Source organism: Pelmatolapia mariae, linkage group LG13 (genome assembly GCF_036321145.2).
Source record: "Pelmatolapia mariae isolate MD_Pm_ZW linkage group LG13, Pm_UMD_F_2, whole genome shotgun sequence".
NCBI lineage: Eukaryota > Metazoa > Chordata > Actinopteri > Cichliformes > Cichlidae > Pelmatolapia > Pelmatolapia mariae.
In genome coordinates, this window is record NC_086238.1 from 34,528,209 (window position 1) to 34,542,268 (window position 14,060).

Consider the following 14,060-nt stretch of genomic DNA (forward strand, 5'->3'; position numbering starts at 1 on the left):
AATGAGAGGACTACACTATGGTCAGACCTTCCAGTGCAGGGCAGTGGCACTGCTTGTATAAGCATAGAGCAGCTCTAGCACCCCATCTTCTCAGGTGGGACAACGGACATACTATTGATACAGTAGAATACCTTTGGCAAGTATGTATTCCAACAGCTATCAACCCCCAACCCACAGAAGCGTTATTTCACAGGAACACGTTGGGGATTGACATTTCTATTCACCCAAAAACTCTGCAGGAACAAAATGATGAACGTGCAAAACATGGAGGAGTGAAAGCAGCAGAGTATGACAGGGTCAGGTTGGTTGGGGCAGGTTGATGTGAATGCACATTGGCACAGAGAAGCAGAGAAAGTCAGAGACGAATGACGTTGAGTTCAAAGATGCACTCAGCTGTCTGTGGATGAAAGGTAGATAGAGCTCATAGAATAAAGCACTGTATGAATGTATGGTTAAACGTGACTTGCTGTCTAAAGTGATGATCATTTTGTCTCACTATTATTGTCATTATTATTTTATATTATTGTTCTGTTTATTTTTTTATCCTGCTGCTAAACTAATTTTCCCTTGTGGGACAATAAAGAAATTGAATTGAATTTAAAGTAGAAAAGTATCATATAAGTACCAGTCCACTTCCATTTCCATAAGGTTAATGACCTAATGCTAAACGCAGCTACTAAAGTAAAAGGTACAAGTAATGTGTAGGTCAGTCTATGAGCCCATAGCTATATGCTCTCCTCTGGTAAGGTACCCTTTCACAACATCAACCACTTCCCCCTATGCAGCCAGGGCAACCTTGTTTGGTGACGGGGTAGTTTAACTATATCTATGAACGGCTCTGTAATTTAAGTCAAAAGCAACAAAACCTGTGGCTGATGAGCAGGTTTATTTTATCAGCAGTGCAGGGAAAAAGAACTCTGTGCTACTTCCAGCTGCTCCCTTATCACAAGAGAATGCCACAGAGGGCAACTTTGCATGTTTGATTTGGCAGAGTTTTCAGTGGGTGCTCTTCCTGACATAACCTCTCCTTCTCGAACCAAACAGGGGATCTTTTACTTGAACAGAGTTTCAGACAACTGATATTCTGGGTTCCTTAATGTGCTGGAGGTGCGCCTCAGAACACTGCAGCTTGAAACACTGTTGCATTTTTTCACTAGCACAAGTAACTAACAAAGAGGTGCACAGTCACTGTGATAGCGTGACTGGTCTTCTTCTGCGGTGTGGGTGGGACCCAAACGGCTCTGTGGCTTTACCCAGTTTTAGAGGCCGTTCACACCACCTGGCTGCTGCCAGTAATGTGCAGAACTGCATCGGTATTTTGGGCTAGTATTCTAACCTGTTTTAGCTGACACAATATATTACAGCCAGATAATCTGTGATAAAAACAAAACTAGGTTTGGGCCCAGGGCTGGACATTCTGGTAAAAGCTGTAAGGTTATAAAGATAAAAATAAGACATAAAACATTTTAAAACATGATTTGTTTGATCATCTAAAAATGTATTTCATGCCAAGATAATACTTCATATTTATGTGAATCTTCCCCAAAGTGCCTCATTTACAGAAGGTCCAAAGCAGTCTCCCCAGTGATGGTTTACTGTAGCAGTCATGTTTAAATACAGTCTCCCTTTTCCCTCAAAATAAATAAATTATATACGCATTAAAATATGAGATAATATATATATATAAATACACATACACACACACGTACATAAGTGTATATATAAAAATACAGTTCACTAGCTGGGCCCACGTCCTCATTTGAGGTTTGACAGCGTTTTAGTAGATAATGGTGAATGGCTTGGCCATGAATTGAGCTGTGGTTTGGGGAAGGCCTCAGAGGAGACTGGCGGCTCATCATGTACTAAATAGAAGTTAAGAAGTTAAAGAATTGAAAAGGGGAGGGAGGGGCATGTAAACGAGAACGAACAGCTTGTAGAACTGGGGGAACATATATAGATGAGAACCAGAAGGAGCGTGTTTGGAGGCGTGGTCCCACTCCTGAAATTCAGATACTTTATCTCCAAATATATAACTTCTAACAAAGGAACACAAATTCATTCATGTAGTGGCTGGATGGTGGAAATGATTAAAGCAGCACAAGAAAAGAGCAGCTAGTACGGAGGGAATATAAAGCAAACTAAAACTGAGCAGTAAAGATACTAGCAACCACTATTGTGGAAGCTAATGGGGTAAATAAATAAATAAATACATTTTCATACTCCACCAGAGACCCCAACACACCCCAGCCCAAGTGCTCACTGGTGCCTTGCCCCAGTCTGTGTCAATGCAGTGCACCCCCATGAAATCATATAACACAGCAGATAAAAATGTATTTAGTGACTATTTCAACTAAACAGAGTTGGGACCAGTTCATCACAAAAACAATCGTTTAATGAATCATTTTAAAACAAGGCTGTTTAAGGTTATATTAGGCAGCCAAAACTAAAATATTTAATGGTCATTAATGGCACTTCGGGGAAGGTCAGAGTCTCACCGGGACTGTAACAAATAATAAATAATGCTCTGCGGATATCAAAAGAACATTTCACGGTGAGTCTGATACTCTGGGCAGTAGCTGTTAATTACATGTTGCCATAGACCAAAGCCAGGGGCTGTGAGCTTACCGCTTTCAGATGTCGGGCAATTTTTTAATCAGTGCTGTCTGAAAAAAAAAAAACAACAATTTTTTTGAATTGAGTGAATTCAGGATGAACTGACTCCAACATCAGTCTCATCACACAGTTTCAGATACAGTGGCTTGCAAAAGTATTCAGCCCCCTTGAACTTTTCTACATTTTGTCACATTACAGCCACAAACATGAATCAATTTTATTGGAATTCCACGTGAAAGGCCAATACAAAGTGGTGTACACGTGAGAAGTGGAACGAAAATCATACATGATTCCAAATATTTTTTACAAATAAATAACTGAAAAGTGGGGTGTGCGTAATTATTCAGCCCCCTGAGTCAATACTTTGTAGAACCATCTTTTGCTGCAATTACAGCTGCCAGTCTTTTAGGGTATGTCTCTACCAGCTTTGCACATCTAGAGACTGAAATCCTTGCCCATTCTTCTTTGCAAAACAGCTCCAGCTCAGTCAGATTAGATGGACAGCGTTTGTGAACAGCAGTTTTCAGATCTTGCCACAGATTCTCGATTGATTTTAGATCTGGACTTTGACTGGGCCATTCTAACACATGGATATGTTTTGTTTTAAACCATTGCATTGTGGCTTTATGTTTAGGGTCGTTGTCCTGCTGGAAGGTGAACCTCCGCCCCAGTCTCAAGTCTTTTGCAGACTCCAAGAGGTTTTCTTCCAAGATTGCCCTGTATTTGGCTCCATCCATCTTCCCATCAACTCTGTCTAGCTTCCCTGTCCCTGCTGAAGAGAAGCACCCCCAGAGCATGATGCTGCCACCACCATATTTGACAGTGGGGATGGTGTGTTCAGAGTGATGTGCAGTGTTAGTTTTCCGCCACACATAGTGTTTTGCATTTTGGCCACAAAGTTCCATTTTGGTCTCATCTGACCAGAGCACCTTCTTCCACATGTTTGCTGTGTCCCCCACATGGCTTGTGGCAAACTGCAAACGGGACTTCTTATGGTTTTCTGTTAACAATGGCTTTCTTCTTGCCACTCCTCCATAAAGGCCAACTTTGTGCAGTGCACGACTAATAGTTGTCCTATGGACAGATTCCCCCACCTGAGCTGTAGATCTCTGCAGCTCGTCCAGAGTCACCATGGGCCTCTTGGCTGCATTTCTGATCAGCGCTCTCCTTGTTCGGCCTGTGAGTTTAGGTGGACGGCCTTGTCTTGGTAGGTTTACAGTTGTGCCATACTCCTTCCATTTCTGAATGATCGCTTGAACAGTGCTCCGTGGGATGTTCAAGGCTTGGGAAATCTTTTTGTAGCCTAAGCCTGCTTTAAATTTCTCAATAACTTTATCCCTGACCTGTCTGATGTGTCTTTGGACTTTATGGTGTTGTTGCTCCCAATATTCTCTTAGACAACCTCTGAGGCCGTCACAGAGCAGCTGTATTTGTACTGACATTAGATTACACACAGGTGCACTCTATTTAGTCATTAGCACTCATCAGGCAATGTCTATGAGCAACTGACTGCACTCAGACCAAAGGGGGCTGAATAATTACGCACACCCCACTTTTCAGTTATTTATTTGTAAAAAATGTTTGGAATCATGTATGATTTTCGTTCCACTTCTCTCGTGTACACCACTTTGTATTGGTCTTTCACGTGGAATTCCAATAAAATTGATTCATGTTTGTGGCTGTAATGTGACAAAATGTGGAAAAGTTCAAGGGGGCCGAATACTTTTGCAAGCCACTGTAATGTAGCTATGGACCACACAGGACTGCGATCAGACAACACACTCATGCAGTAATACAACGTAACAACTTTTGGCTTTAAACAAGTCACTGATACATAGTAATTAATCTTTCTATCAAAATATACAAATCAAGGGAATTTCGATGGCTAAATGTAGAGCTCCTGATTAAGGCTGTCACAATATACTGGCTTTCACAGTTAGTATTTCTTAGAGTTTGCAGATTTGTGTACCTTTGCTGGTTGGCTGATAGCAGAACCAGGCCGTGTGATTCATGGTGAGTCAGCACTTTTTCACCTGTTTGATTCTTTCCACCAAGAATTAAAAGGCTTGGCAGTCAGCAGTTAACTCTTTCTCAGACACACTAGAGGCTTTCTTTGGTAAGAGCATGTTCATGCTAGCTAACCTAAATCCTTTGGTAGTTCTCAAGTTACATAACTTGCTGTTCACATTAATACTGATTTAGAGTCTTTTAGTCTGTAGTTTGAGATTTGCTATTTAACGTTTCATATTTGAGGATCTGCAATAACACCAACACTGCTTTTTTAACTAAATGGCAAATTTAGACACTTGAACCCAGATACACATGTGAAGGAAGCTGACACACCTACTCACAGCACCACTGTCTTTATTTATTTACATGCCTATCTACCAGAATATTTAGCTGTCATCTGAATAGCTACTGTATCTGCTTCTCTCTGTTTTTCAGACCTGTAACAGCCAATGAAATCCTCAATTTAGTGTTCTATCTTAATTATAAGCAACATTTTAAAGATAGTTCTTAGTTTATCGTTTTTGGATACCATTTTTGCAGTAAGGTGTCATTAAAAATCTGATATTGTGACAGCTCCAATTCAGACAAAATAAAGTAACAGAGAGCAGAGTTTTGATATTCATAATGTAGAATCACATAGCCAGAGACTCAACTTATTACCCAATAAGGTGTTTTCATCAGATTTGATTTGATTTCACTTGTTATGTCGATGTTTGGTAAATAACATGCAAGATTGCTATAAAAAAGCAACACTGAAAGTAAAATCTAATATGTCGAGGCTCTGGAGAACAAAAGACGTTGTGCGGACCAGATGTCAGGCTATGTGAGACTACTTCTGCAGACAAAAAAGGAGATTAAGAACACAGGGTAAAATAGGTGGAAAGAAGGCAGTGCTATCCTGCAGCGAGTGGCAGGGAAGGTGGCTCCTGGGCATGTTGAAGCAGCAGCTGCATGGTGGTCAGCAGGAGTGAGATCCATCTCTTTTTCTCCCTCTCTTTCTCTCTTTGCTGGGTTGCAAAGGTGTAGATGGAAGAAAGTTGCTGTGCATGGCCAGCCTGACGTTCTCTGCTCTCTCACTGTCCCTCAATGTGTCTCTCTCTCTTTCCCCACAGTAGGCAGAGGTGCAAGATTGTCAGAGGTCGGTAATTGGCTGATATGAGAGTGTTTTGATTGGAGATGTAGAGGCAGGAGGCGTAGGAGTCTCGGTGTGATGGAGAACTATGTTCCGGGACAATTTTTCAGGACTGCACTGAATCCACAGTCAGAAATGGGCAAATAACAACTGAAGATTTGGCCACGGATTCACAAATCACTAAAAGGTTTCCTAAAAGAGCTGTAGTGAAGGTGAATATGTCCCCACAGAGAATTCATGCTGAAAACAGTCCTACCTTCAACATTACAGCATCTAAAGTATTGCAAAAAGACAGGAGTACCTCAAACAGTCAACCTGTCTGAGTCTGACTGTACGACTGAAGTTAAAGTGAGACTTTGACCTACCTCGTCTGACCAGGTATGGTTTTGTGTAGTCCCAGCTCTCGTTGTCATTCTTAATAACATTCAGACGTGTTGGCTGTTGAAAAGAGAGATGAAAAAAAAAAGATTCAGGATCTAGCTGGATGGATCTGTGATACCAAGGAGAGTCTCAGAGAAGTCACTGAAGAAAACTCCAAACACTGCAGTGCATCAACAGTTTATGAGTTTGTCACATATTTGTATACCTGTACAGTCATTTCATGACACAAAGCATAAAGTGCACAAAAAAGAAATTAACTAATTTAATTTATTCATTTAAATTCTAAAATGTATTTTTAAATGTGCAAAATTTAAGAGTAACATTCGAGATTTAGTTCTGGTGTGGGTATTCATCCTACGAGTAAGGATCTGTTACTGGTCATACTGAGGATCCAAACAGGTTCAGTACACTTGATTTATTTGTTATATAAAACTAACTCAGGTTGGTAGATCTAGTCTCAGCAATGACTATTTTTACTGGACCCTGTTCCAAGAAAGTAGATTTAACACATTCTGAGTATCGTTTGCCGCAGGAAACCTTGCAGTCAGGGTAAATCAGTGCTGTCTACATAGCACAAAAACACTCTTTGGATGCTGATGCTGCTGATGTTTCTCTTACCCTTGCATATTCAATCTTTAGTGTACAGCAACCTGCATAGATGTCAGCTCCATTCAGAGCTGCTTTCGCCTTCTGAGCACACTGAACTGACTCAAATCTGGAGAAGCTTGGTTAAGGAGAGGACGTTCAAACACAGAGATATATAAATTACATACATTTACAGATACTTATCCATAGCTACATTCAATAATCGCAATGAAACCACATAGAAGCATGGGTAAAAATACATACATTATTCCTTCCTCTGTATCTTCCTCACTCTTGTTGGGACTGTGGTTCATCCTGCACTTCTCCATGGCTGGTGCTAGCAACAGCAGCCTTTTGTGACTGTGAGGGCTTGTTACTAGTTGCTGGTTTGACTGTTGACGATGCAGCAGCAGCAGCAGACCAGACAGCTAACCTGCCGGTTAATTAGACACATTTTGCTGCATTTATTTGTTGTTTCTTTCTCTTTTTCTGGCTTTTCAGCTCCACCTTTTTCAAAATATACTCTGTTCTACAAGTTGTGTGAGTTTCTGTGAAGGTTCTCAGTCATCCAGGTCATCGTAGTCAAAGGAGTTTGCAAAGAAAAGCGTCTGGACTTCTTTAAGTTGCTTGAAGACGTTGGTAAAAGCGTCTTCAAGCTTTTACCAACGTTGTTGTTGTTGTTGCGTCTGACGCAACAACAACAACGTTGTCATCCCCTATGTAGCCGGTGTATCAGAGAAACTCAGGAGAGTTTTCTCCAAGCACGACATCCCAGTGTACTTCAGACCCAGCAGCACACTCAGACAGAAACTGGTTCACCCGAAAGACAAAACTCCTAAACACAAACTGAACAACGTGGTGTATGCTGTACAGTGCAGCGAGGAATGCCCAGACCTCTACATTGGAGAGACCAAACAGCCACTTCACAAGCGCATGGCACAACATAGAAGAGCCACCTCCACAGGACAAGACTCAGCAGTCCATCTGCATCTAAAGGTCAAAGGTCACTCTTTCGAGGATGCCAATGTTCACATTTTGGACAGAGAGGACAGATGGTTTGAAAGAGGAGTGAAAGAGGCCATCTATGTCCACTGTGAGCGACCATCTTTGAACAGAGGCGGTGGTTTACGACACCAACTGTCTGCCATCTATAATCCAGTTCTGAGTTCCCTCCCCAGACGCCTTAATGCCCACTCACATTCTGGGCCATCTGACCTCAGGAATTCACACGACAAGGTGGGGCCAGGTTTCACAATGAGCTCACCCGAAACCCTGGCTGATTAGGTCCCACACCCACTTTCACACCTTGGATCATGTGATTAGAGGATCACCAGGGGGTCCTTTGTCCCTCTTTGGGGGGACACTCCCACTGGGTTTAAATCTGGGACTCTCGACCATTTGACCTTAGAACTGAAGAAGCTTCTCGGATGAGAGGTGAAACGTCTTCAAGCAACTTAAAGAAGTCCAGACGCTTTTCTTTGCAAACTCCTTTGACAAGTTGTGTGAGTGCACAGCAAAGGTAGGAGAGGGCACGGTACTGTTAAGAGATTTGAGTAGGAAACACAGTGTCAGCAATGGAAATGAAAGAATGGGCTGCTGTAGCGTGTAGGGCCGGTGTGCACCATCCCTTCAATTTACACATCTGACCAAAAGTGTGTCACCCCACTGGTCAAATGTCCAGTATGCCAGATTACTGGTCCAGTCCAGCCTATCCAAGCTAAAACCTATCCGGGGTGGTATACTTAAGGCATGCCCGCTCTCGTCTGATCTGGGAAGCTAAGCAGGGTTGGGGCTGGTTAGTACTTGGACAAACCCACCCACAATCCAATTTACATTTAGTGACCAACAGAATATGAACATGGGTTTCTGTGTTGTTTCTAAGAGTCTTGACTTCTACCACTGCAGGCTGACACGCACTCCCACAGCTGTTAAACATAAACCACCTCAGCAGTGTTCCCAAAACTCTCTGTTTTAGGATCCTTAAGCATGAGGATTATGAATAATAAGAAAAAATGCAGCCCTGCATCAGACTGGCGACCTGTGCAGGTGTACCCTGCCTCTCGCCCTGTGGTAGCTGGGATAGGCTCCAGCCCCCCCACCGACCCTGATAAGGAAAAGTGGAAAAGAAAGGATGGATGGATGATGGAAGAAATGCACTAAATGATTCATGTCAAATAATGCATGAAAACATATCTCTATGGATGAGTGTCAAGGATACAGTCAACCCTTGAAATCCACGAGAGTTATGTTCAAAGAGGACCCACAAATTGTGAAAAACTGCAGATTTTGGATGTGGTCAGAAATGCCTATAAATGCCTATTTTTATAGTTTAAACACTAAATGTGAATTTGGGCGGGATCTTAGGGCTTTCACGAAAAACATTGCCGTGTCCAAATTCATAGGCTGCATCCTCCTGAGGACACGGCCTTCGCGGTCTACGTGGGCCTGGTCCTCCGAAGGTCGGGCAGGCCGGAAGTGAGCGGCTGTGAAATTGGACGGTCTAGCCTTCAGATCTGCGTCACCGCTGTCTCGGTGGAGTTTAATAAACTCAGCCGTCTGCTCCTTGCTGTCTAAAATATAACAGGACACTGGAGTAAATTCTCGAGCATCTCACACTTCTGTTTAATCAGTTTTCTGTTTGACGTTTATTCAGCTATGTGAAAACTAGAACTTTAATCTCAGCCAAACCGATTTACTCAGGAACAAATAAAACACTGAAAAACCCAAACAATAACATTTTTAAATTATATATCATGTTTAACCTGAGCAGTTAAAGACCGCAGGGGTTTTGAAAACGATGTGCTGTGAGTCCGCTGTTCCCGTCGGCTCTAGTGAGGCTTGAACCCCTGGTCAGCTATCGAGCTGGTGGGTAACAGACGTCTCCGAAAACGTCGGAGCACTTTTGCAAATATGTGATGTCTTGATAAACCGAGCAGATATTTGAAGTTTACACAGCTACATTCTGAAAATATCTTAAAAGTTTGTTTTGTGACCCAGAAACAGTAATAAGAGTAACACACAAATTCACCCATTCAGTAAGGATACTCCACCATGGCTTGGATTCCATTTCGTTTAAAGATGACTATCCTTAGCACACTGCCAATGGGGTTACATACAGTGTACAGAACATCCTGCGTCAATTTGGACACACACACACACACACACACACACACACACACACACAAAAAGACAAAATGCAGCATTAGGGTTAATCTATGAGTTTCTAATGGTGAGACCTTCATGTATGAAGGTTAAGACTGGAGCAGTAATGGTTTTGTTTTTGTATTTTTAACTCCATTCACTTTTACGTATATATTTCTTTATAGCCAATTCACGATGGCAATCATGACAAATATAACTGAGACACCCGATGTAGCAGGAATTACACAAACACATTCTGGTGGAAAATTTTGGTGACGGTTAAGTTAGGTACAGGCAACATATGCTGAACATAAATTTAAAAAATATATGCAAATGGAGATCGTAACACCACACTTGCAGGGGATGATGAATACAAAAATAAAAAGAACTGATGTTTGTGCAAAGTTCTGTTCGGATTGCCCCTCCATTTAAAGAAGACAAACGGTACGACTTAATTATGAGTTCTAAATTATTAAGAGACATGAAGCCTAAAAAACACGCAAGGTATAAACCACATCCATCAGCATATCATAAAGACTATGAGTTATTGTTCGAAGAAGAAGGTACACTTAACAAAAGAGAGAGCTCAGATGTCCCTCTGGATCTGTATGAGTGTTTACCGTTGTTATAGGGTAGAGTGGGTTCTGTATGGACAGCAGGAGGACTTTGTTCCCACTGTTGGGGTTGTCAGCATTTGTAGGCCTGGTGATTCTTTTGGATGTGGAATAATTAAAGTATGCTTGTTGACCTGATGAAAAAATGAAAAATATAAACACAAACAGTATGCTACATTTGAGTATATGTTACCAATCAATTTCATAAATAATTTATCACAGTAAAAAGGAATAGAAGCAAAAACCTGCGATGTATACTGGCTCCTTGGCTCCACAGGACACACAGCGGTCTGCACTCTCCACTGCAGAGAATTCCACCAAGGCCTGACGCTTGAATGGCATCATCATCACATAACTGAAAACATACGCACAAACACCTGGATGAGACATGGACATGAACTGCTGAAAACTGTCTCCCCTTTATACAAGTTCATTTGATGGGTCACTCTGTCAGCTGACTGCAGGTTTCTAATCTTATAAACAGTACATTTGTACAGTGACTGAAACCAGCCCACTGAATGAACAATGGGCTGGGAGGTCAGTTCCTTGACATTTAATATGCACATTGTCATGACCATTCATCAATAAACATTGATCAATGTCCATGAGTCCCATTCACAGAGAGTTGGGGAATGGCTGCAATCACAGCATTGTAAGATGGTGACAGATGTACCCTTAGGCCCCCTCCTCGATTCAGAGATGGTCTTTCCCTTTTCATGTAAATGGCCTCCTTGACTCCGCGCTCAAACCAGCGTTCCTCCCTGTCCAGGATGTGTACATCCTCATCATTGAAAGAGTGTCCACTGGCCTGTAGGTGTAAATAGACTGCAGAGTCCTGGCCTGATGAGGTAGCTCTTCTGTGTTGTGTCATCCACTTCACCAGAGGTTGTTTGGTTTCCCCGATGTATAAATCCTGGCAATCCTCCTGCACTTAACAGCGTACACTATGTTACTCTGTTTGTGTCGGGGGACCCGATCCTTGGGGTGGACCAGTTTTGGCGCAGCGTGTTTTGGGGTTTAAAAGCCACAGAGATGAAATGAAGATCAAAGCCAGAAACTTAAAGATGTTATAGGTGACCAAGTTGATCATGCAGACAATCGGTCTTAAAGGTGCACCCTGTTTATGTATCTTCGGTAAACCATACAGACTTGGTGTAGCTTCCCCTGGGTACAGCCTGTTGTATGAGGTCCAGTCAATAGCCTTGTCTTGTTCTAACTGCTTCAGACACCCTCTTCCTGTAACCACTTCCTAGGTCCCCTTTTAGGGGCTCATAAGTATTTTTGTCACTGAGCAGTGACAAAATTTTCTCAGGAACATTTTGTCACTTTGTCTGGTTTAGCAAAGGTTGGGGAAACCTGCAGTCAGCTGAGCCTGAAGAAGTCACTTGGATGAGTGACAAAATGTTTCTCCCACTGAAAACTCTACGTCCAGATGAACAGAATCAACCTTTTGAGATTTATTTACCTGGATGACTAAGCATGCATCAAGACACTGTTTTTTTTTTTTTTCCTTCAAGATGGCGGCGCGCACGGGTGCAGCGGCTCTTAGCTCTCCAGTTTGGTGCTCGTTTTTACTTTTACTGTGTATATTTTTGAATGTTTGCAACGCCGCCATCTCTTACAGTCGCCAGAACCTAATTGACCTGGGTTTCAAATATAGTTTGTCTGTTTCTGGCGACTATCAGCGAACACACAACATCCTGGAGGAGATAGCGAGACCGCCAGGGTCACCGTGGATGGTCTGCCCGCCCAGCAAGCGTAGAAGGCGACGGAGGGAGAGAAAGCAGAAGAGGGGATGCCGGTCGGGCTCAGATGCTAGGCTACGCAAACAACCACACCGGCCAGCACTTCCGAGCCTTTTCCTGTCGAACGCCAGATCCATCACCCACAAATTAGACGAATTGGAGCTACAGATAGCCACCACGAGCTTTGCACGTAACTGCAGCATTATTCTTATTACGGAGTCGTGGCTTCACCCGCTGATTCCCGACGCTGCAGTCGAGTTAGCAGGCCGCACGCTACACCGGCACGACAGAAACAGCAACTCAGGTAAAAGCAGAGGAGGGGGGCTATGTGTTTACGTGCATAACGAGTGGTGTTGTAACAGCAGGATCATTCACACACACTGTTCTCCTGATTTGGAGGTTCTGGCAGTCTCGTGCAGACCTTTTTACATCCCGAGGGAGTTTACAGTAGTTATTGTGATAGCTGTTTATATACCGCCGGATGCTAACGTTGGCACGGCTCTCAGCCTCTTGCTCAACACCATAAACAAACAACAGCTTGCCCACCCGATGGGGTTTTTATTGTCGCCAGCGACTTTAACAAAGCGTGCCTAAAGACTGTGCTTCCTAAATGTTCTTCTGGACTTTGCTACGAGAGGTGAACACAATTTAGACCATGTCTACTCAAACATCAGGCATGCTTTCAGAGCGACACCCCTCCCCCACCTGGCTGGATCTGACCACCTCTGCATGTCCCTCACCCCCACCTACACCCCCCTGCTGAGAAAAACAAAGCCCCAGACAAAGACAATAAAAACCTGGCCTGAAGGAGCCCTCTCTCAACTGCAGGACTGCTTCTCAACTACTGTATGGGATTTATTCTCCAGCCACAACCTCCAGGAGTACACGGACACTGTACTCTCGTACATCAGGAACTGTGTTGATAATGTCACCGTCAACAAAAGGGTCAGGGTGTTTCCAAATCAAAAACCCTGGATGAATAGCGAAGTGCAGTCCCTCCTAAAAAGCCGCAACACTGCCTTCAAGTCAGGGGACAGGGCTGCGTATAGGGCGGCCAGGGCAGACCTGAGTAGAGGCATCAGGAAAGCTAAGGCTGCCTATAGGAGGAGGATTGAAGATCACTTTGCTGACAACGACCCCAGAAAAATGTGGCAGGGGATCAATCACATTACCAACTACAGAAGCAATAACCAGGCGACATCTAGGATTGATGCCTCGCTGGCTGAGGATCTAAATCGTTTCTTCGCCCGCTTTGAGACGACCAGGCCCTCAGCTGTCACACCACTTCCACCCGCCCCCAGCACCGGCACACTAACACTTAGGGAGCATCAAGTGAGGTGTGTTCTAAGGTCAGTGAATCCCAGGAAGGCGGCAGGTCCTGATGGAATACATGGAAAGGTTCTCAGAGCATGTGCTGACGAACTGGAGTCTTCACTAAAATCTTCAACCTTTCCTTGTCATTAAACACTGTCCCGCCCTGCCTCAAAACCTCCACCATCATCCCCATCGCCAAGAAGACAGCTGTGGTCAGCCCAAATGACTACAGGCCTGTTGCACTTACGCCTGTAGTGATGAAGTGCTTTGAGAGACTGGTCTGTCAGCACATCAGGGCAGGTCTGCCTTCCACTCTGGACCCCCACCAATTTGCCTACAGGACAAATCGATCCACCGAGGACGCTATCACCATAGCGCTCCACACTGCGCTGAGTCACCTGGAGCACAGAGGAAGCTATGTGAGAATGCTCTTCCTGGACTTCAGCTCAGCATTTAATCATATCATCCCAGAGATCCTGGTCCAGAAACTGTCTCACCTGGGACTCTCCACCCCCATCTGCCTCT

The 14,060-nt window shown here is 43.5% G+C and overlaps 1 protein-coding gene across 1 annotated transcript in view; it reads right to left on the minus strand.

Annotated features, from left to right (window-relative positions):
• LOC134639727 (heterogeneous nuclear ribonucleoprotein L-like) overlaps positions 1 to 14,060 on the minus strand; it is a 59,501-nt gene that overhangs the window by 17,669 nt on the left and 27,772 nt on the right. The window contains exons 3-7 of the mRNA XM_063491100.1: positions 10,722 to 10,831; positions 10,483 to 10,610; positions 9,767 to 9,852; positions 6,755 to 6,851; positions 6,121 to 6,193 (exon numbers count right to left, since the gene is read on the minus strand). Of these exons, the coding sequence (XP_063347170.1) occupies positions 6,121 to 6,193; positions 6,755 to 6,851; positions 9,767 to 9,852; positions 10,483 to 10,610; positions 10,722 to 10,831 (494 nt within the window). The remainder of the gene's footprint in view (positions 1 to 6,120; positions 6,194 to 6,754; positions 6,852 to 9,766; positions 9,853 to 10,482; positions 10,611 to 10,721; positions 10,832 to 14,060) is intronic.